Source organism: Montipora capricornis, chromosome 3 (genome assembly GCF_036669925.1).
Source record: "Montipora capricornis isolate CH-2021 chromosome 3, ASM3666992v2, whole genome shotgun sequence".
NCBI classification, from domain to species: domain Eukaryota; kingdom Metazoa; phylum Cnidaria; class Anthozoa; order Scleractinia; family Acroporidae; genus Montipora; species Montipora capricornis.
Genome location: NC_090885.1, coordinates 5,693,008 through 5,717,327, shown reverse-complemented (window position 1 = coordinate 5,717,327; position 24,320 = coordinate 5,693,008). Strand labels below are relative to the sequence as shown.

Below are 24,320 nucleotides of genomic sequence, written 5' to 3'. Positions count from 1 at the left end.
ATCAGATAAACCTCAATCCACCCCTACCCCCTGTCTTTTCCACTACCCTACTCCAAAAAGTAATGAGTTTGACTGCAGCAGGACCAACACTGAGAGTCTTAAAATAACCAAGGTGAAAGTGCTGCCTTTGTTGGAAAATGCAGGTTACACTTTCAAGTCTTCTCGGATTTAAGGACTATAGAACTTTAAGTTAGGCCCCGTCTCACAGCCCTTCAATGTTCACAAACTCTGTGGGAAGTTAAAGATCCCACACGCTAATCAAAAAGAGTAGGGCATGTAGTTCCCAGTGTTGTGGTCTAGCCTTTCCTTCAGCCATGTGGTCAGCTTGGCGTAATCTTCTGTTGGGACTATAATGATGAGGCCACATAACAGAAAACAGACAGTAGTCAAATTGAAGGAGTCCAAGTGCTGAAACTGGTCAAACTAAAACTAAAAACAAGACCAGCCAACCTGCACATGGCTGTGAAACATATACATAAGAGTACAATTAGGAGCATTAATTTAATTTAATTTGTCGATCGACAAAATTTGCACACATTTTTCAACACCTGAATAATTTCCCTAGTTGCAAACTAAAATGAAAATGATTGACTGTTTTAATTAAGAAGCAGATTGAGCTACACATTGCATCTTAACCAAGACGTCTGCTTCCAATGAAAACTTTGTCTTGAAATGTTTTAATCCAAGTAATATGAAAGCAAACATGTATTAATTTTATGTTACCTTAACCAGAAAGAACGTCACTCCATATGTCTTAAGTCCTCTACACAGCTGAACATACTTGTACTTTCCCTGCAACTCATCATGTCCAGACACCTTCTTGTGCTCCTAAAAAGTAATGGTGATCAAGAGATTTTAGTTGTACTGTAACTTAATTGTCTTCAGGTTACGGTAGACCTTCACGGGTGAAATTTTTGCAATTTTTTTTCTCTTATCTCATATACTAACTACATTTTCTTAAAAAAATACTCCAAAATGTATATAAAGAAAACTTGAGTTATTAACGAAAACGGGAAATTAACCATGGTCTTGAAGTCACATTGTTTGTCATAAACATCAACTTTTTTTTCACACCAGTTGTCGTCAGTTTACTCCCTGAGAAAGATGTTTTCAGGGAAAGGATGAATGAGAAAAGAGTTCATGGGTAAAACCTAAAAAGAAGCATGGCCATTAAAAGATGCGGCCACGCAGTTGCAGTTCATCCAAACACAAAAAATAGATACTGATCATTTAAAATCTGCATAACACTACAGCCAAAGGAAATATGACTCACCTCTTTAATCTTCTTTTCTATATTCTTTGATTTGACATATTCTTTTGGAAGGAATTCTTTCAAGCTATCAAAAGAAAAAAGATTATTTTATTATTTCCAATTCCTGCAAAAGTGATTAATGTCTTGTTTCGTTACGTTTTGTATTAAAAGTGTTAGCTACTAGATGTGAGCAAACATTGACTGTGGTTGGCATTAATGGGGGAGCACTAAGTTGCGTTAGGTTAGCTGTGCAACTTCCCAAGATTGTGTGACAAAGGAACCTCACTCATCTCCCTAGCACTACGCGCTGAATGCAAGGCGCACATGCTGGATAGGATAAGAGTATCGGTTAGCAGGCGATAATCAAAACAATGCAGCCAACAAGCTTGGGGAAAGTCACTGTGCAGACTTAACTGCAGCATACAGGAGTGACCCAAGTTTATTTGAGTTAAACAAGGCCCCATCCAACAAGGTCACATTTCTCGACTCCAAAGGGAGGGAAGGAGGGAGAAAATCATAAACCACAATAATATATTGAGTGCTGACTGCGCTGAACAACAGAACACAACGTGACCACAAAATAGTATGTTTTTAAAGCTACAATAATTTTTTTGTTGTAGACAAATTAAATTTCTGCTGGCTTCACCAGTCGGAAAATCTGTTCTACAAAACAAACGTAGTGTTACACGTATCAACTCTTAGCTGTGAATAGTGATGTTAAAAAAAAGCACCAATGCTGTGGATCATACTAACCTGCTAGCGGCAACAAAGCTGTAAAGTTTGAGACTAGAATACAATAAATCCTTAGTGCTAGTGCTTCGTTGCTTACCTTAGCAAGGCGATTACACATTCACATCCAAAACAGAGCCACCATGAAAGGTTTACAGATAATAGTGTCACAATCCATAAACTAAATTTTACTTGTGTTACCGTAAAATTGCCTTAACAGATGTTTGCCGTATTCTACCACTTTTCCCGATCAGCATGCTGTAGTATAATGAAACATGCTCTAAGGAAATTAAACAACAAACAAGCCCTTCCTGTCAAGAATGGGAGATATTTGATTAATTATACTCAAATGCTTACTCTATAAGCTTGTACTTTGGATCTTCAAAATCACCAAACTGAATTTGAATCTGAATGGCAGCAAGCTGTGGATAAACAAAAAATAGGAGATGTCAAATTACATTCATTAATTAATCAATTTTCTCAGCAGATTTAACAGAGATATATACCAGTAGTCCATGAGCTTATTTTTTTTAATTTTTGTAATTTTGTTAATTATTGTTCCTGTCAACTGATTGCCAAATTGAGCCAGAATATTTACAATAAGAAGTAGCTAACTCTAAAATGAAAACCAACCCTTTTGGAATTTACTAACAGAAAGGTTAGGTCCAAAATTAAAGGAAAATACTACTTAATTGTAAACATGTGCACTGTGTACAGTATGCGTTGTGGTTCAAATTTTTTCCTTGTTTAAAACCTTTCAGTTCATAATGAACTGCTTTAAAGAATGTTGCACAAGGAAAAAATTTGAACCACAACATTATGCACTTTGTATAGGTAATCAAATGATTTCAAGTGCAATTTGGAATAAATAAGCATGAGCAAATTTTTTCAAAGACGACCAGAATTGCACGAGCCCATAGGATGAGTGCAATTTGCAGTCTTTTAAAAAATTTACAAGTGCTCATTTATTCCAAATTGCACAAGAAAAAACGTGTGCTTATCATGCAATCAGGGAAAAATTACATTACAAATTGCGCCAAACCTATTGTTTATTATCCAATCATAATCCAGAGTTTCGATGTGTAATTTGCACTGGTATTACACTTTTTGCACTGGTGTTACACCTAAACTGCACTGCTCTTAACCAATCAGAATCAAGTCATTTTTTCATGTATATTACTATAATTTAGACAAGACTAAAATCAATGTAATTTGGGCAAGGTTAATCTCAAGCCAATGAGACATGCAGCCTTTTTCACACCAAATAGGCTTGCCTTTATATTGGGGGCACCCCGGAATCCAGCAGAGCTGGCTTGTGTATGGCCATGCAATCTTTGCGGTCCATTTTTGCAAATCATTCTGGATTCGTTGAGCCCCACCCTTCCTGTCCAGAGGCTATGTTAATGTACTTGATCGTGGAAGTATCTGGTCAGGTAATTGCTTTTCCCACTGGACTGTGTTCCAGCATGCAAGAGGGTGCCAGTTAGCAGCTGTTTCAGGGTGGTCCTCACTTTTGGAGAACCTGCGGTGCCTGGGTTACAACAGGCCCCTTGCCGCTAAAATTTAAGGCACCAGTTCCCAAACTCATCAATGGGGGATGAGTTTAATTTCTATCAGCTAAACATTAACAATGTTGATACAAAGTTTACTTTCACCTACATAAAACATGCTTTGAATGCCTCTGTTACAATAATTAAAACATCACATAAGAAATAAAAGATATTGTTAATACCTGTGTGGCTTCCTCTTGTGTGCAAGGGTGAGTTCCATCCAGAATTCCATCTCGACACTGAATTAATTACCACAGGAAAACACTTTTCAATATCCTACTATGCCAGCAGTAGTTTTACCCAAAAAAATGAAAATAAAAGTAGACAGTACTATCTAACTCTGTTTTGAAAGGTGATAGGGATTTTGACAGACATGAGATAATAACAGTTACCTGAACAAAAAGCAAACCAAGTTGAACAGGGTCTTTAATGTCAACATTCTGATCAGAGTAAAAGTATTTTCTCCTACAAAAAAAAAACAAGTTATTTTAAAATTCAGACTAACTTAATAAAGTTAAAAGAGACTTTAACCACAAATGAATGTTCATCTGATTCTATTGCCTCTTTACTCTGTCTAACGCCAGACTATTTTACTCATGAACTGGGGGCATCCTAGGGCACAGGGATCAATGGGTTAAAATAATGGGTAATGTTATTTACACCTTCAAGCTCCACTTTGAAGGGAAAAACTTAGGGTGCTTTCCAATTGACAGAACTGACCGGCCACACCAGGCATTTGGAAGGACTAACTTTACACCGCCTTCAAATTAACACTCTTTGAGGATGATATACAATCCTTGGAAGAATATGAGGGGTTATCATGCAAGTGTTCCTTCAAATTGCTCTATTTTCTTTGCAAACTGATGGGTCTGGCCGGCCAGTTCTGACAAAAGGAAAGCGCCCTTATTCTCAATTCAGCACATACACTCTGTCTAACTCCAGACGATTTTACTTGTCACTGGGGAACCCATGGGAGTCAAAGGGTTAACAAACAAAATTACCGATAAATTAATATTTTAATGATAAAACATCATTTACTTTATAAACCCCTCCCCAAACAGGTTTTTTCAGGGCAACAAATCTTTACAAATCCTAACTACACTGTAACAGGAGGCAAACCAGTTAGTGAATTACAAGTAGAGCAAAGGAATTCCACCTGAGGACTGTGAGGGCATCTTCTGCAAGTGAGAGTTCTCAAGTCTTAAAGTTTCCAAAGAGCGAAATGCTTGCTGGAGATTGCGCCAAAGACACAAGTGTCCTGTGTTTCTTGTACCAGAGGCACTGAAAAAATTCTAGGGGGGGTCCGGAAAATTTTTGAAATTTGAACTTCTCTAACTGCTGGAAATGCACTGTCGAGTCCACCATTTTGGTTTTTTTCATGCTGCTTGCTAAGAGAGTCCATGTTATTATGATATGGTCAGCCTGAACTAACACAATAAGCCCTTAACATACTTTCCAAAATATTTACAGGGCTTTTAAAACAGCCAATTTACTATTGATCTCAGGCGTCAGGAATTTCAAATGACTTCTTTTCACCCTGCTTCATGCACCGTTGAGCTAAATCTGCGGTTTGAAAAATGCTGATCATGTGATAAAAAATTCTTTTTCGTGGGCAACAAAAGATCAATTAACTGGCACCAAATCAAATTTGAACCAAATTCAAGAACATGGGCCCATGTTATTTTCCTGGAATGGCATATAATATCTGATGACCTGAGACAATGAATCATCTGGTTTTAGCCTGTGAACAGGTGCACACAGGTACTCAACTCCTAGCGTTTCAGAGTGTACTCAGCTGCGTCATGACTATATGGCCTTCATGGGCGTTTCTTCTTATTTTGTTTTTAGGTCTCACAATTTAACCCAAAATCTCAAGAAGGAGTTCTTGCATCAGGGAAGGATTTCAAAGAACAAAATCCACAAGGCAACTGGTATCTACAGAGGAATGTCGACACTTCAAGCACACTGCTTTAAGGGAAAGTACGGTCTAGAAAAAGTTTCTCTAAATTACAAAAAGTTTTCCCCAGGAATTCGAAAATAATTGCCATTTTGTCCAGTTCCCTGTTAAAATGTGACAAGAGCCCTTTGAAGTTGCCTCTTACGTGACTTGGAGAGGGCCATCTTGGATATGAGGTGTTATGACGTAGCAATAGTCAACAAACATGTTCGACCTTACCAAGTTCTTCGATCCCCGATCACTTTCTAAATGTTGTGTGACTTTTCTGCTCCAGATTTTCTAGTCAATCAAACTAGGCGGCAAAAATCAGCCAGAGCAAATGTAAACAAGACAAAAACCTTGAACATGCGTCAAAGAAATATTCGACAAGAGTACCTTTTTCAGTTTCTTCCTTCAGCGGCAGCCGTCCTTGATGCTTCAGCAAACATTTTGTTTACTTTCACACAGGGAAGCGTTGAATTTAGAATAAGCTGACAAAACTTTCAGATGTTGCTCAGCTCAATACATGTAGCAAGGCTTTTTCACATCAACAATTACCGCAGTTAGGGTGTACGCTTTTTGAGGGGGACATGAGACTTGAGAACACATGTTTTTAAGTTTTAAAAACCGAAGCTTACACCAGAAAATTAAAATTTAAAAAAAGAAAAGTGGGCCGGCGAAAATAAAACGTGGGTGGATTCCTCAAATGCGACTGCTACATGTATATTGTCTGTTCGGGATTGTCATTTTACCAAGGAGAACTTCAAGCGGGATCTTCAGGTATACGAATATTGGTCATGGTGACATTTGCTTCATACAAAAGATCATTATATTGGAGCGAGAAAACTGAATCAAGCCACATATAGACAACTTTCACTGTTACCTGTATGCGCTAATAAACTTAACCAGTTGAAATGTGGTTAAATTTTGTTAGCAGTACAGAAACTACTGAAACGATGTAATCTTACCATTTGATGGAAATATATATACAGTATCGATCGTTTGTTTTGAAGTTGTAACAGTTAGGGATCTCGTAGAAATTGAGCCACGGTACACAGATTAAACTTGATTTCCAGGCATTTATTTCACAGCAATGAACGCGGGATAGCAAGTTGCAAGCTCTCTTTCGCCTTGTAATACTCCGACATATAATTCACATACAAAACCCTGTTTTAATAAACCACCACGAGGTAAATCTGTTCACAGGTGGAGTAAATACAAATACAGCCTCTGGATTAAGATTTAACTCTACAAAAGTATTGTTCTCCTCGCCTGTGTTTTTCTTCTTTACATCAAGTACATTTAGTCATGCGGAGAAATCCTTGACTATTGCTTCGTCATAGCCTCGTTTGCATACACAAACACAAAGATGGCAGATTTCAATTTAAATTTGCTTGTTTTTGAAGCGTTATTGTTGGCTATTTAAACAAATTTAGTCCAAATGAGTGCTCAAGTATGACAATACATGTAAAGAACTTTCGATTCAGAGAAACTTTTTCTAGACCCTACTTTCCCTTTAAAGTGAAGAACAGGCAAAAAGTCAACACAAAAGAACCGTGGAGTTTCAGTCATTTATCAGATTTACTGCATCTACCAGAAGGAATAATCCTGAACAACATTGCTGCTTCTCCTGGCTGACCCAGGGTCTGTGTTCAGTGTAAAGACATGATCCTGCATAACGTACGTTTCTTTCATTGAAGAAATTTCTTGCTAATCATCAAGACTGTCTTGCTAGAGTGTTCAATGCTTGTAAACTCAAGGATGTCTTTGGCATTCGATTCATTTTGCAATGGCCAAATCCATCCCCTTAAAAAGTCTTAAACTAAATGGTCACCATAATTCCCATGATCAAGAAAACAAGTGCGGGTTCACATTTCATTTGGCCCCAGGTTGAATTTTTGCCACTTAATTGCAAGCAACAATTTTTCATCAGAGGATCAGAATTTTTCAAACCGCAGAACGACCTCAACGGTGCGTGAAGCGGGGTGAAAAAAAAATCACTTGAAATGACGCATGAGATCAATACTATGTAGGGAGCAGATCCCCTGTGTGTTGCACACACTTCCAGCCTAAACACGCACACCTTAAGTAGAAAAATGGATCAGATCAGTAATAGAGAAATTATACAAATAAACTGCATGGACAAAATAATACGAAACTTGCCTTAAAAGAACTGTACACGAATCATCTACACCTTGTTCTCTGAGAGTTTTATCATGCCCTAGCCAGTGCACTAAAAAGAAAAACAATTTTCACAGTAGTTATTATTGTGCATCCATTAACGTTCACTTAGCTCAAGGTTTGCGCTTCAATCGAAAAACAGTATCCAGAAGTTGCCTACAGTAAATAACTTTCCCAAATTATTTTTCTGGCAATGGAACTCTTAGTAATAGTAATAGTAATAATAATAATAGTAATAATAACAATAATAATAATAATAATAATAATAATAATCGTTGCCGTCGTTGTAGTATAATACCAACTTCTTAGGGAAGAAATAAGAAAGTTATGGAAGCTGAAGAAAGTGACTGTAGTGCCAGTTGTGATCAGAGCATTAAGGGTTGTATCTGATAAGTTTGACAAACACATTGAAAAGCTTGGCACCACCATCAGACGTGATTCAGAAAACTGCTCTGTTGGGAACGGCTACACTCCTAAGAGACATTTTACCCTTTTAGGGAATCAGGAGAGGACTTCCTTGGGAACTTCAGGAACTTGTTGTCACTCGTTCTCAAGGGAAATAATTGACCAGGCCAGGAGCACCTTTTAGGCCTGTGATGTTACATAGCAATAATCATAATAATAATAATTAGCGATATTTACCCAGGATGCTCCACTCACCCGAAAGTGGTTTTCAGGGTGGTCCTGCATCCAATCGAATTGGAACTTAGAAAAGTAGGTTTTTGAGAAGGGGGGAAACCAACAACCAATTATTGAAAGCTAACCGTTTTAAAATGGGTTCTTAGACTTAATACTGTTTATCAGCGCTATTTGAAATGGGAACCCACATAATTATGACCACGAAAATGGAATTGCATGAACCTGGTGGCTCCACATTGGTGGTACATGTACAGGCCTTTATCCCTTGAAACATATTAACTTTCTTTCATCTTTCGAAAGATAGTAAATTGTTTCCACAATAAAGGTACTGTGAAAACACTTCTGGTTTGAGGACTTCTGTGTTGTCCTTACCACTGACTGCAGATAAAAGTCTTAAAAGTTATATTTCTGATTTAACAGCAAAAACAAAAAAAATACACGTACACACAACATTTGTACCAAGAATAACAAATTAGATAATTTCAACAAGAAATGGTCGCTTATTCATTCACAGTTTTATATGCATAATCTTTACGTCAATTGTGTTGTTGTTTTTTACTCCTACTTTAAGGTGTATATACATGTAGTTTTGAAGTATCGTCACTGTGATTGTAAAGTTCACAATTTGCAACTTTTGTAATTAAATAAGATGTTAAAGAAATGACGAAGAAAAAGAGAGAGAATAACTTGAAGGGATAAAAATTAATCATTCTCTAATAATTAGAATACATGAGCATTTCACCACGCACGAAAATAATAGTATGACATACAATGTAAAACAAAATAATATAAGAAAAAAGTTAGAACATCACATCATTCTTCTCAGTACTTGTAAGATAACAGTAAACTATCATTTTTAGACATCACATACAAAGCACACATGTATGTACCTTCATCATCTGTGTGAAGCTTTTTCTTGAGCTGATCCATTTTTTTCTTGTCTCTTTCCTCCATTTTCTTTAAAGAAGCATCCTTTACAGACTTGTCCTATTTTGTTACACAGAATGAAAAGTGTAAAAATACTACCTATTTATAGCATAAAAAACTCAGGAAAGGCTGAATCATGACTTTGTTTTACAATATCATTTTTTCTGAACAATTATTACAACCGTTACTGAGACTTACATGTACATGTAACTTAAAGAAGTGTGTTGATTAAGTACAAATAATTATTGACAGAGGTGTTCTGTAAATACACACAGATTTAATAGAATACATCAAAGTCATATTCTATCCCTGTAATAATTCCAGTGTACAGTTGAACTGAACATTACAACTGTAAGTTATGCAAATTTGGTTTACCCAAACAAGTTGATTTAGAGGTCAAAGTGCCACAACCACATGAAAAGATAAAATGGCAGACATCTCAAGACAATTAAGCATTAGCAAATTCGCTTGGCCATATGTAGCTATTGCAAGCATTGGATATAAGATGGTTTAGAGCCAACAAGGTACTGAATTGAGTTGGCTATAACAAACCTGACATCCAAAAACTGACAAGACTTTATTATTACTTGCACTGCGTTGAAACCAAAATAAGATGATCTCACCAATTACATGATTAAAAAAATACACTTTTAACCAAAAAAAGCATGGTAACATGGATTAAACATACCCGCCTGATTGTGCCTGTTCTGTCAGCATCTTGGATGTCTTCTCTTTGTCCCTCCACAAGCAGTGAAAATTCTTCAACATTTCCAATACCTTATGGAATGAAAACATCTTGCAAGGTTAAAACACTTTACTTTCTCCAAAATTCTGATGAGGGAAGAGTGCAAGTTTGGAAATAATGTTGTTCACTAACTCTTTAATTACAAGTTTAAGCTCTTAACTGGGGTTAATGAGCCCTACTTTAAGGGAGTACTATTTTTTCCTCACTTGTCCCTAGTGTACTCTACTCTCCTCACCCTTGCAATCAAGGCTTGTCCAGTACTCAAAAGCTCATTGTTTAGCTCAAAGTACTTTCACTTTTACAATGTTAAAGCGGTTGCCAAAGCTCCCAGTAATTTTCCACAACATCACACGATTCTCACCTGTTTCACCTTATGTAAACCCCCATACCATTAGTCAGCCACATTTCAGCTTTGCTCTTCAAGCAAGTACCTTGAGTTGCACTCTTTAAGATCGCTTTTTCCCACCCTCCCACCCAACTGGTAGCTTTGTCTCCTTTAATTGCTGTGGCTGTGCTTTGTCACGCAAATTCTTTTATCATACCAATCTCATCTATTTTAATTTAGTTATTTTGTCTCATGGTTCGTTATGTACATTATATTATCCCGCATGTTACCACCATTAACTAAAAAAAAAAATTAGCTAAATATAGAAAACTCAACACTAGGAGTGCCCATTTACATTTCTTACTTACTTATTGGTGGCAGGGAAGTGCACCCTGGGCTGTACTTTACCCCACAGTAGGTGGGACAGCCCTCCTTGGCAATAGGTCAGGATTACTTACTCCAAGATGGGCAACTCACCATCTGACCTATTCTCGACCCTTCCAGAAGGGCACCCCTCTTCTGGTCCACCCTATGTTACTGTACATGTACATTCTAACGTAGGGTTGCCTCTAGAGACACCGCTACTCTAGGGGTTCCTCCTAGGGACACCACTACCCTAGGGGGCATAGGCTCTGCCTTCCCTGCCACCCAAATTTTGCCAAAGGATAGTGATTAACACAATAATTATAATTGAATTGAAAACTAAATAGATAAAAGGAGAATTTGTGTTCCTCCTTCTCTAGTTTCACAAGCCTTGCAAAGGGTTGGGGGAGGAGAAATCATCATTACCCTCAGTTGCCCACGCCCCTCTCCTGGACATGCGAATATTCCCTGCGGCTTTCTCCTTTTATGTCACTGACCCTTAGGAACTCATTAATTAAAATAATATCATAAGATTGTAGGTAGACCGCAACATGAGGAGCCTGATCATGAGTCAAACCAAGGGCCTGATCAAACATTTAATAAGGAATTGTACAAACATGAAAACATCTCTGACACTTGTGGTAATTAAACTTATTAATACACAAATTTTCCTGCTTGACGGATACATACCCATCTTCATACAAACAGAGTCTAAAATTTGCCCAACGTTATGACTGTCATCTATCTGTAATAAAAAAAATGCTTAATCAGAGTTTAACCAATGGATTAATTGGATCGGAATGGAGAGCAAACCAAGTGCCTCCTATTCCTCATGGTATGACTACGTCATCCATTAGCCAAAAAGGCAAAATAAACTAGTATGGTTGCAGAAAACATCCTGAAATGAACGTCATCAAATTCATAGGAATCAAGCACTGAATAACCAAATAATATTATTATTAGTATCACCCAACTAGTGGACTAATGCAAATTCTGCATTTTGATTGGCTACACTACTAGAGAACTATTAGTAATAGTCCTCAAGTAGCGAAAAGCATGATGCTTTCTTTCATTTTATTTCCAAATAAATATATTTTCAACTTGCATTTCATTTGCTAACTTTATTATTGCCTTTTCTGTCTGACTAGTTGGGTGATACTAAAACAATTAGACCCCTCTCCCTCAAGGGCCACGGGTCAATAGCCCATGAGGCAAAGCCGAATGGGCTATTGACCCGTAGCCCTTGTGGGCTACAGGTCTAATTGTTAATTATTCTAAATGTTCAGTAGGAAGAAAAAATTCAAAGATTAACCTGTAGTGTTTTTACAGTTCCATCCATAAATTTGATTTTCAGATGTCTGACCTTCGACTTGTATTCAAGCATGTCCTAAATACACACAAGAAGCAAACAGATTAAAAGTACCATAAAAACCCACAGATAAGCCGCACCCATAGATGAACCGCACCCTGAATTTAGCAGCTCAAATTTTGGAAAAACGTTTTTTGAAAGAAATCCAAAGAAATCCAAAGTCGAGTCTTGAGAAGTCTTCTTCATCATCCACTGTTCATTTAATGTGAACTCACTATTAACATTGAAACAGAAAATACTTCAAAGTCTTACCCAAATTTTAGCAAGTCCTTTAACATAATGAACATTGTTTCTACCAACTTTAATTTGACATATGTTTGATCTTTTTCTGGTACTTGTTGACAGGAATTTCTCCATTCAACACAGTTTTCCCATCGATTTTTGCATTACAACAAGAACGTGAACAGACATTTGAAGCTTAGTAACCAGGCATTAGATTGGACACGAAAAAATGGAAAACATGACACCAGAAGCAGCATGATGTTTTAAGAGTTTACACAAAGCGATAAGGTGCATGAAACATTACAAAGTGTAACAGGGTCTTTAATTATTATTTTGTTCGTATTTGTTCAACAAATTTGCTATCAAAGTGCTAAAAGGCAAAGAAACAGTGGGCCATCTACCACCCGAATACTCGAAAATAGCATGGTATTTTCTTGCCCAACTCAATAATTTACTTTTCCATAAAAGTGTCAGTTAACGGAAATTGGCGTTGCAATTCACAACACCTTTTTCAAATGTTCTCGCAGATAAGCCGCACCCCCGATTTCTAGGGACGATTTTTGGAAAAAGGTGCGGCTTATCTGCGGGTTTTTACAGTACTCTCTTGGAGACCCCCCTCCCCCATCTTTTTCAAGTTTAAGTTCACCAATAACCTAATATTATTATTTTTTGTTTGGCGTTTTCTCCATTCTAGAAGGAAACATGTATGGTCACATTTTTGTGGCAACGAAAGATATACATGTACATGTATAGATGTTATTCCAAAATGGCCGTCATTTAAATATTCTTTTGTTTTTATTCAAATTAGCCCTTGATGCCTCGTTCTTGGGCTGAAAATTCAAAAGAATATTTTGCCTTGAATGAGGCATCAAGGTCTAATTTGAATAAAAACAAAAGAATATCTAAACAGCGGCCATTTTGGAATAAGGTGTATATGTATCACAAAAGCGTGGTGGCAAAACGAGTCCCAGCAGAATTATCAATTAAATGAAATAACTGTTCTTGCCAGACATGAAACAATGTACTTTCAAATAACAAAAAACAAAAACATAGCCTTGTACAGGCAGAAAGAAGGAGAAATTTCAATTGCTTAAAATTACTAACTAAAGGAAAATTTAAAAAATTATACTTACACCACTCTTGAGTGGATAGAAATTAAGAGGCCTGGCAGGCTCTAACCATTTCCCTTTTGATGGGTCGTCATCTTGAGAAAACAATCCATAATCTGAAACTACATTACAAAAATAATTAAGTTTCACAACAATTTTTGAACAGAAGCATTCCTGGACCAGTGAGTTTTTCCTCCTTTCAAAACTGGACAATCCTTTGAAAACATTCTGCAATAACGTGCAACACATCTCACTTTTTTTTTTTAGTTTATTGGTATTTTGGGGTTTCTCTAGTTTATAAATACAACTACGTATAAATACAAAATATAAACTTAAAAGAAACAAAAACAGAAGAAAATAATACAGTTCAGGGCAGCTCAGGGTTAGTAGAACTATGTTTTGGGCTAGCATTTTCTTATCGCGGGTAGCCCGACAGGCAAGCATCAACTGAAGAAGAGTGTGGCATTGTTGCTGATGCACACTTCTTACGTAAGTGTTAAGCAGACATCTGTTTAAGAGAGAAAGAGAAAAAATACTAATCTTTTCTCTTTAAGGGCCTAAAATCGTCCTTTTAAATCATATTTTGTAGCCGGTTGTAACCAACGTGGAAACGACCAGATCTGGACTGAGCAACTTGCCTCAAAATTCCAGTTTTCACTCGGCCAAATCTTTAAGAAGATCAATGCAGAAGATTTATATGAAGAGTACCTCTTGCAAACTCTTTGGGTTTCTCCCTGATTTTAGGACAATATCCTTGTCTTTATCGAGAAAATTTTCAATGGTTTATTTGCCCTTGTTATTCGAATAATATGACAAATTTGTTTACTTTGCAGCCCATGTAACAGTGTTTGAATAAAACAGTTATTACTATACACAGGAGGCTTTTAGTTGTTTTTGAGTATTTTTGACTGATCACTTCAAAAGTTGAACAATTTTTTGACCATGTATACCACAAATGTTTGTGTTTAAAATAATGTTTAAGAAAAGAGCAGCGACAGTAAACCCAATAGACCTCATTCTTTTGTTTTTATGCTAATAAGCCCTTCTAGCCTCGCTACGATGAGCAAATTTCAAAAGAATATTTGTTTCAAAATGAGGGCAGTAGGTCTAATTAATGTAAATACAAAAGAATGTAAAAGTGGTTGCCATTTATGAAAGTGGTCTATAAAACATGTGTTGCAAGTTTTTTAAAATTAATAGCAAAACATTCCACAAAAACCATGTCCCCCTGGAGACAGTGAACAATAATATTTCAACTCACCCTGAATACTAATAAAATACATGTATAAACAGGGAAGAAATTACATGTGCAGTCATGTTAACGCTAACATACTACAAACACAACTCTAGAATTTAAATAAAAATAAAAATTATTATGACACAAGTAACTAAACAAAAGATGTCTAGAAAGTTTAAGGCTAGTTCCAATTCAGCTACCACACATGATAAATAGTGTACTGATTTCTTCCATGTAGCATTGGGAAGGGTCGCTTGCCATTTTATTCAAAGTGTCTCCATTTAACCCATTGACTTTCTAGGAGTAAGGAGGCTTGAAAGGGTTTTTCATTGTTATAGTGTTTGTGAAACGATGAAAGATACCAAAGAAGGATATTTCATAGTGTGGGCAAACTATAAATATCTTTAATGTCAAGGAAATTAGTAAGTAGTAAGTAAGGGAATTAGTAAAAATCCTAATTTACTATATAATAATACAAAACAAGCCATGTAAAAATGTGCCCTAGGGATATGAAATGTGTCCTAGCGTATCGCACATTTAAGTTACCATGGCAACACACCAGGTTCACAAAAAGGCCCTCTAAATTTCAGTCGGCGACCTACCGTTTTTTTTTTATTTCTTTGTTGGAAATCTCCCTAATTCTTTAACTTCTAAGAGGGTATGACAAAAAGTTATCTAGTAGAATTTAAAAAGGCATTTTATAGTTTACAGAAAATTGTACTAGATAGCTTTCCCCGAAACCTCTTTTTTTTGAAATTCCATCGTGAATGATACGTGCCTGCAAAAAATCAAGATAGGTCACCCAGCAAAATTTCAAGATAAAGACATTTTTTCCCCGCAGGTTTTATTTCCAGTTCACGCAATTTTACACTGTATTTTCACTTCCGGTGTGTTGCGCACGCTAGTTTTGATAGAAATTTGATTCATTCAGCTGACACGTGTTTGTTAGTTATGACGTGTGTAGGTTATGTGCGCGTGTGCACCTAAGTGAGTGGACACTTTGCCTGTTTACGACAATTTTGGCACGATTCGTCCATCATTCGACTACCAAAGTTTATCTGTCAGCAGGTTCAGGCTCTTCATGTTGAGCAGGGGTTCTCAGATCCACTTCAGATGCAACGGGTTGTACGAGGGATAAAACGATCACAGGGTTGCTCATTGTCTAACCATCTGCCAATCACAGACAGTATCATGCTGGTTATTTGGAAGTCCTTGACCATGCACCACCGCCCAGACCATTGCATGTTTTGGGCAGCTTGGCACGCTATGCTACTTTGGCTTTCTCTGTTCAGCAGAATTTATGGTGCCCAGCTTTTTCTCTTTGGTTCACCTCACGGTGCAGGAAATCCTTGTGGATGGTGCCTCTACACCCTTATGTTTAAGTGTGAAAGTCAAGGCTCTGAAGACTGACCCCTTTCAGAAGGGCTCTGACATTCATATTCGCCCGGGTAGCCATCCCCTCTGAGCAGTGCAAGCTATGATGACTTATCTTGTACAGTTGCAGGATGCATATGGTCGTCCGCTATCACGTGTGGTTCTCAGTGATTGGCTGAGACCGATTTTGTCCGCAGCATGTGTTGCAGGAAACCTCTCAAGTCACAATTTCCACACAGGTGCTGCAACCGTTGCTGCTCGTTATGGTGTTCAGAACCAATTAATTCAGGCATTTGGGCAGTGGGCCAGTAGTACATACAAGTTGTTTCCAACTGCATCGCTAAGTGGTGGTTGGGTGCCTTAGACATCCTGGAGCATCCACCACTATCAGCAGCCAGCTCACAGCTCCAAGATGGAGACTGCACCGATGGCTGACAAAACCTGAGAAACCAGCCATGAGCCCCCATGCCCCTGAGAAGACAGGCACCCGTCACACCGATAAACAGCGGAACGTGGAGGGAGGGGAAGGGAGGGAAAAAAGCGCTAAATGTTCCACACAAAATGCTCCTTCTTCCCGCCACACCAATGCATAAGCTGTGCAACAGAAAGCACAAGGAATCCAACGCATGGGCAAACATAACAAAACCACTGACAACAATAAACGGCAGTCGCTCCTAGTTGTTGACTCAGTAAAACTGCATTTAACCTCATTTAACAACTGCGTCGCTATTGGAGGTTGGGTGCCTGAGAGATCCTGGAGCTAATCCACTATTGGCAGCCAGCTCCAAGATGGAGACTGCAGCGATGGCTGGCAAAATCTGACAAACCAGCCATGAGCCCTCACGCCCAAACCGAAGGTCCTCCGAGCCCAAAGGGGGTCATGGCCCCTCCAAGCCACTTGCCATATATATAGAGACAATGGCTGGATGACTAAGCTCTACCAACAACAAGGCTGCCTGCACCTGTGCGTAGGACTGCTGACCTGCTAGCCACAACACTGGTATACCACTGAAAACCATGAACCTGTGCTTGGATGATGAACTGCTCACACAAAGGCCTAGGAAAAAACTAAGCTTGCACACTGGTACACTTGCCAGCTTGAAGACCATTGCACAAATGCAAATGTAGCCAGCTATGAGCTATATACTGAGCTATATACTGAGCCATACACTGAGAGTACCACCAGTGGCTGGACAACTTCCAGGCTCCACCTGATCCATGAGGCCTGCACCCGAATGTATGACTGCTGAACCGAAGGCTGCACACTCTGGTATATTGCTGTGAACCATGCAAACCTGTGCTTGGATGAGTGACACTAAAATTGCGAGTTGGAAAACTGCTACACGCATAGATAGCTATGAGCAAACAAAGTTCAACACTAAGGCTTGCCTGATGGCCCAGGGCAAGCAAAATCCTGCTCACAGGGTTGCCATGGATACCTCCCTGCCAGGCCTGAAGTGCGAGGGCTCTCTGCCAACCTTTTTGTGCACCAGTTTTGAAGCTCATCTATTGGTGATGAGTGTACATGTAAATGTGGTTAAATGCAATTTAGGCAAAGTTAATATCAAGCCAATGCAGTCTAATATCAAGCAAATTCAGTCAGCAGATTTCCCCATAAGCATACATGACATGATATGATATGGGGCAGTCACAGGGCCTCAATTGCTTGCCCTTTGCTTGTGTGGCAAGCAAGTTGGTGGCTGCACACAGGGGTGGTTCCTGCTAATAGGGTTGCCATGCATGGATACCTCCCTGCTTGGCCTGAAGTGCGCCGGCTCCCTGCCAACCTTCAACCCTTTAATGCCCAAGGGACCCCCTTTAACGAGTAAAATCTGTATGTGGCCACTGGGAGTCAAAGGGTAAAAGCATCAGTTCCCAAGCTCATCTATTGGCAATGAGTTTTATGTCATAGTAGCACAGCATCCTTTGGATCCACTACTAAAATCTGGTAGGACTAATAAGCCCCTTTGCCATACAAGAGGCTACAGCTACTGTGGAGAGTCTTCAGGAATATTAAAACCAGATATGGGGTTTCAAAGTTTTTAAAAATCCAGTCACAATTTTGCAACGAGATACAGAAATTTGTCACGCTGTATTACAGTGTTGCCAGCAGTTTAACAAAACAAAATATGAGCCCACAATATTTGTGTTTAATGAAACCACTGAAAATGGTGGATGGTTGAGGGAAAGGCATTGTGCACAGAACATTGCAGCAAATTATGTTACAATAATTGTGCCATATCTTCAGATTTACATGTAACTCAGTTCCAGACTACTGTAACTCAATTCCAGACTGGCCGATTCCAGAACTCAAATTTACTGCGCGAAACAAATTAAAGAAATGTTTCATTTCGTTATTTCATTTAGCAAAGGTAACGGCAAACCCTTTTATTTTGAAAGAACAAAGATGAACTATAGTCACAAATTTACGACTTCTCCAGATATCTATGTCACAAAGGGAAAAAATTCAGTCAAAATGGGACTGTACTGATCATAATTTCAAGCCCTGAGATATATGTTGCAGTTCAATTTGCACTTTGGTACAATTTGTTTTTGAACTGGTACAGAATATATTGAACTGGTAAAAAATAGTTTGAACTGGTACAATTTTAAGTGTACTCGTGCAAAAACAGGTAAAATAGTTTAATGTTTGTTGAACACAAAGAACACACTTCATTGATAACATCTGTTTGCATGCCATTCATTTACTTAGTTCAAGAGGTTACTGAAATAAGGTTTGCTGAGCATTCAGAGCAGGACAGAAATAGCAAGACTTGTTGGAAATACTTAACAGTCTGGTTTGACCAAGAATAACATGAGTGGTTTTAAGCACTAATTTACACAATTTGTTCTACAATGGTTAGCTTTTACTTACAGTCATGATGTACTAAACATAAACATTAAGAATTTATTTTAAAGCCTGTTCATTTAGTGTATGTGGCAACAAGGGCTAAGGATTGCTTTTTGGCTTATCATCAAGTTAACATGAGTGTACCAGTCCTGCTGTTGTTTTGGATTAGTTTTATCATGTTGCGTGTACAATTCAGTTTGCAGACTATAACAGCAATACATGAATGATGTCACTGTTTCAATATGAAAAGAAATAAAGGGCAGGAATCTTACAATTTAATTTTGCTATTTGTCATTAAATTAATAATAGTATTTTGAGCTAAGTGTCTTGTAGCAATTTAGTTTGTTTTTCCATATCAAGATATCTCAATGAGTAGTATAGGGGAAACTTTGCACCAATCAGCAGTTTTTCATCTATAGCCCACTTGCTTTTTTGCATGCTGCTGTAAAAGATGTTTTGGTAGAGAAATCTAGTTTCACATTAGTGGCAATACAAGGATAGAATCGCGAGGGTGTGATCCGAGTGTTAACTTTGCCAACTCTGTCACAATTCTTACGTGTCCACTCTCTTCAATTTCGATGATTTGACCCAAGAGCATATTGGGGTGAAAAGGGTTAATCTTGTCTACTTTGTTTATTTTTATTGCCACCATGTCTGAAATCTTAAATTTCGGTTGTTTTTGTGCTTGCTTTTTTGTTTGCTGGTGATAGTCTTCTGCCGTTCGTGCAATGGACATAAACTTACGAACAACTTTACAAGTCGAATGCTTACTTCTGAATAGTTGTCATTCTCCCATTTACTTGTGATTTGACGTCCTCTATGTGCTGTTCTTTGGTGTGCTAAGACTAAGAGTGTCAGAGTTTACTCTTTGGGATAACAGTTTTTCTGTCAGGTGTTTGCAGTTTTCGGAGCAACTTCAGAATACCCCGCTACAGCTAACCACTATTGTTTCCCCTATGCAGTATTTTTTGAAGAACGAGACTTAATACAATAGAGCCTATTCTTATTCAATGAAATGCAAATAAGTGGCGGAGTATTCTAAAGTTTAGCCCAGTTTTCGTTGGTGGTATGTCCATTTCTTTCTTTGCAATGTCTTTAGTTGTGACTGAGATAGTTTGCCTTCCGTTTCTCTCAAATCACTACTCGATTTTTCACTTTGAATTTTCAAGTATTCCATTGCTTCATTGTAAAATTGATCTTCGATAAACATGGTTAGTTGTGATGTATTTTGCTTCTGCTTTTGCTTATTAAAGTCATCTAATCTTTGATAAAATACTTCGTGTGATACACACTTCATTGTTGAGCTGTTTTCTTCCAACAAAACTGTGAATAAATTGAAGTTTGGACCGAGAGTGGCCTGGGATGAATAATAAAATATTTGGACAGAGTGTGGCCTGGGATGAATATTAAAATATTTAATTATAAATTATCATGGGAAGTTTGCATGATCTGCTTGTGTGGTCAAGTGGACAAGAGTGTGGACAACAGATCCAGAGGTAGGGAGTTCAAGTTCAAGTTCGGGTGAAAGTCTAAAGAAAGTCTGGAGTATACTGTTTAAAGTCTGTCATAGAGGGAGTGGGCATAAGGGAATACAAGGAGGGGGGCCACCTGCAAAATAAAGGGGGATAGAACTGTGAAAGAAAGGGGGTTGGGTAGAGGTGATGGGGAAGATGAGGGAGGGGCAGGAAAGTAGAAGAAAAGAAAGAAATAACATGTTCTTTTTTAGACCCCCTAAAAACCAAGCCCCTGTTTTTTAACTACACCCCCAAAAAAGGAAAATCCCTTTTTTAGACAGTTGATTAATATAAACCAGTACAATTAAAATTGTACCAGTTCAATATATTCTGTACCAGTTCAGAAAATTGTACCAAAGGAACAAATTGTACTACAACATATACACTGTATCAAAAGTTAAACTTTAAGTTGAAAGCAAGTAAAAACAAGAGAGTAAATAACTATCTAAATACATTTAAAGGAATAAACAAATGAATAAGTAGAGTAAATAAGTAAGTGACAAGAAACCCAGTCAGTGGTAAGCGTGGGGTTTGCACTTAGAAGCATGCATCTGGACACAGAATCAAACACAATGACCATTAGGTCATGTCACCTCCTTTGACAGTCAATTTTTGGACATTCATGTACAGTAATTCTGCAATAAACTAAAGAACACGTACTACATGCACTACTATACACACTGCAAAGAGCTCTATAACATAAGACCAATATCAACTAGGGGTGTAACGATTCATGTTCCTTTCGATTCGATTCGATTTCGATTATTGCCTTTCGGTTTCGATTATTTCGATTCGATTATGCAAAATATTAATGATTTTTAATTCTTGCAAGATGATACACAATGTAAACAACATACAACCCTAAACTCTCAATGTCCTTTGCAATGAAAACTCCAATAGACTTCGTTATTGCCGTTGCTCTGTTGCCCGACCGCGGCAACTTATTCTCCAGAACATCCTGAATTTTTGACTGTCCAGTTTCAGTACTGTTTTTGGTACCCGGCGAAGTTTTTGCCGTCTTTGACTGCAACACTTCTGACTTTTCATCAATGCTGTGTTGACTTTTTAAGTGTGCGCTCATGCTTGAGGTCGAACCGGCACAATACTTGAAAGTTGCGAAGCAAATTTTGCAGATAGTTTTAGACTTGTCTGTTGTTCCGTCTTCAGTCGGAAAACCATAATATTTCTACACTGCGGATCGAAAAGAAGCAGGCGGATTCACAATCGCTTGGTCATTCGTCGCAATGTTTGAGAACGTGACAATGAACACGCACATGGTTTGCCTTATTGGAAATTCTCAAGGGGTGGTAGAGGGGCAACATTTTTACCAAGCAACATGGCGCAAGAACTGCAAGTTAGCGTCTTTGATCGATTGTCAATGAAAAACGCTCATCTTATTGAGATCTGGATTCTAAGTTTACAATATAATAACTCACTGAGGGCACTTTTGGAAAGGTATGCAAAAAATCGAACCAAAATCGAAACGTGGAATCAAATAATCGTGAATCGAACCGAACGGTCATAATCGTGATTAATCGAGAATTCGATTAATCGTTACACCCCTAATATTAACTGAGGAAAAATTCCACTATTATAAAAAAAAGAGTACTTCAATAACTCTGTTTTTACTTTTTCCAGGAGTGGCATCATGCACTCTCTCTCTAATAATCCTCAAAGCCTCAGCAACTGTAGCTTCTGGGTTGAACTATTGAAAACAAAAATATTATTAATAATGGCAGGACCATTGTATAAATTCATAGGACAAATTCATTTTAACCATTTTCCTCCTAAAACAGTGATATCTTCCTCCAACGCCAGATGATTTTACTTGTCAGTGGGGCCTCTTCTGGGGGTAAATTAGGGTTGAGTGATAATCTAAACCAGTGAAACCTCAATTATCCAGACCCCATGAATATTATTGTCTTGACTCTTTCTCTTGTCCCATTCTTTTCATTGATATTGAATTAGTAAAGAGAAGTTTAAATGAAGCAGATCTATGGCAAAATTAATTTTAACCCCAGAAAATGAAATACAGTACTGTGCAAAATGATTGCAAACAAATTTCGCTGAATTTCAGCTATCGTTCTCACGAAGTTTCGTGAACTTTCAGCTGAAATTTCATCAATATTTTGGTGAGCTGTGTGAAAAGTTCAAGTACATCCTGAAAATTCGCTGATCCAAGAGTGATATTTCAAAGCTGGGTTTTCGTCTGCACTGAAGTGAGATTTTGTATTGCTAATCGAAAATTTCTCATCTTGAAACAAAGTTGCGAGGCTTGGTATTGTTTATACATTTTCAGCTAAAGGAACTTGTTTACATACTGTACCAGTAAGTGAGGTTACAATAATTGTGTTGTTTCCGATAATTTTACCACACTATCACGTGTCAAACAGGTCCTGATCATGCAGGAATGAGAGCAAATATTTGTGCCGAAGAGCTTTGCAAACAGATAATTTGTCTGCTGAGGACAAGTAATGCTGTGGCACCCATACCATTTTGATCTATGTAAGAGTGAAACTTTTATGTAGCGTCTGTGCCAGTTACTTTCATTTCCGTCGCTCCATCTTCCATGTTTCCATGAACAAAACAAGAACTTCAACGAAATATTCTGATATCTCTGATGTAACCTCTATTACCTCTCTATAAAGCACCTTCGTTGAATAAAACTGGCGCCATCTTTGATTTCAATAGGCTGTTGCTGTACCGTAGATCCCAGTCCTGGTTCCAGTCTTCAATCATTTCATTTGGGTCCTCAAAATTCCACAACAATATAAGAGGACGTTCGAACAAAATTTCGTTTCTCCCAATATTTTCGTTATATTTCATGGAAAAGTACCTAAAAGTCGCGAAAATTAAGCACCCAAATTTGTTTGCATTCTTTTTGCACAGTACTGTAAAGGGATGATATTCTAAATTCGACAGACACTATCCCTAAAAAAATACAATTATAATTATTATTAATGTAATTATTGCTTTCTTTGCAGGCATCAAATCTACAACCTTCCAATCACTAGTTCAGATGCTCTATCACTGAGCTATAGGAAACTCATGAGAGCTAGGCCATTAAACTATAGGTTCAAGTAACTATAAAATAATTGTCCCACTGTACTGCTAGGACTCAGATTGTCAAAATGCTACATTCTCATTACAGTGCTCGACATTAACAAAAAAATCCAGGTTGTCCATATTTCAAAAGTTCGCCAACCAAACCTGTGAATTAGGTTGCCCTAATAAATCCTTGGTTGTCCACTAGGAAACCCCCTACGATTGACTGCACTCTGTGTTAAGTTGCAATCACATGGCAATTGAGGTTATAGTATATATCCCATAGTTTTTAGTGTGCACCGTTTTTTGTGGAAGCCTGGGTTTCAGTAATGGAGTATTTGATCTGCATAGCCTGCATGTTTCTGGCATTGTCGCTTGCATTTTCCTATGTGACAACTTTTTGTAAAAGTCGTGCAGATATTCAAAACACGAGAAAATGCTCAGCTGCGGGAAAGTAATTATTGTTAACACAAGGAAGAGGCACGGTGGCCTACAGCTGTAGCTCATGGTTAGAGTGCTCGACTCTGGATCAAGTGGTCCAGGTTCGGGTCCTGGCTGGGGACATTGTGTTGTGTTCTTGGGCAAGACACTCTCTCCACCCAGGTGTATAAATGGGTACCGGCAAAATGCTGGGGGTAACCCTGCAATGGACTAGCATCCCATCCAGGGGGGAGTAGAAATACTCCTGGTCACTTCATGCTAATGAAACCGGAGATAAGCGCTGGCCTGATGGGCCTTCTGGCTTGTAAGCAGAGACTTTACTTTACTATCACAAGTGAGTTGGGTGCTGCTTCAGTACTTTATTTTCTATTTTTGGCTTGGATGTCCGTGGTTTTTTTCTTAGCCAACCAAAAACTGGTTGCCCAGTAAACTTTCTGGTGGTCTAGGACAACAGGACGGCCGCTAATTATCGAGCACTGTCATTACAGTGTATGTTGAAATGAGGTAGCTG

At 38.1% G+C, this 24,320-nt stretch overlaps 1 protein-coding gene across 1 annotated transcript in view; it reads right to left on the bottom strand.

Annotated features, from left to right (window-relative positions):
- LOC138042010 (talin-like) overlaps nucleotides 1-24,320 on the bottom strand; it is a 95,025-nt gene that overhangs the window by 61,188 nt on the left and 9,517 nt on the right. The window contains exons 3-14 of the mRNA XM_068887737.1: nucleotides 21,953-22,028; nucleotides 13,372-13,469; nucleotides 11,960-12,034; nucleotides 11,338-11,392; nucleotides 9,903-9,991; nucleotides 9,178-9,274; nucleotides 7,631-7,700; nucleotides 3,924-3,996; nucleotides 3,714-3,770; nucleotides 2,339-2,403; nucleotides 1,274-1,337; nucleotides 724-828 (exon numbers count right to left, since the gene is read on the bottom strand). Of these exons, the coding sequence (XP_068743838.1) occupies nucleotides 724-828; nucleotides 1,274-1,337; nucleotides 2,339-2,403; nucleotides 3,714-3,770; nucleotides 3,924-3,996; nucleotides 7,631-7,700; nucleotides 9,178-9,274; nucleotides 9,903-9,991; nucleotides 11,338-11,392; nucleotides 11,960-12,034; nucleotides 13,372-13,469; nucleotides 21,953-22,028 (924 nt within the window). The remainder of the gene's footprint in view (nucleotides 1-723; nucleotides 829-1,273; nucleotides 1,338-2,338; nucleotides 2,404-3,713; nucleotides 3,771-3,923; nucleotides 3,997-7,630; nucleotides 7,701-9,177; nucleotides 9,275-9,902; nucleotides 9,992-11,337; nucleotides 11,393-11,959; nucleotides 12,035-13,371; nucleotides 13,470-21,952; nucleotides 22,029-24,320) is intronic.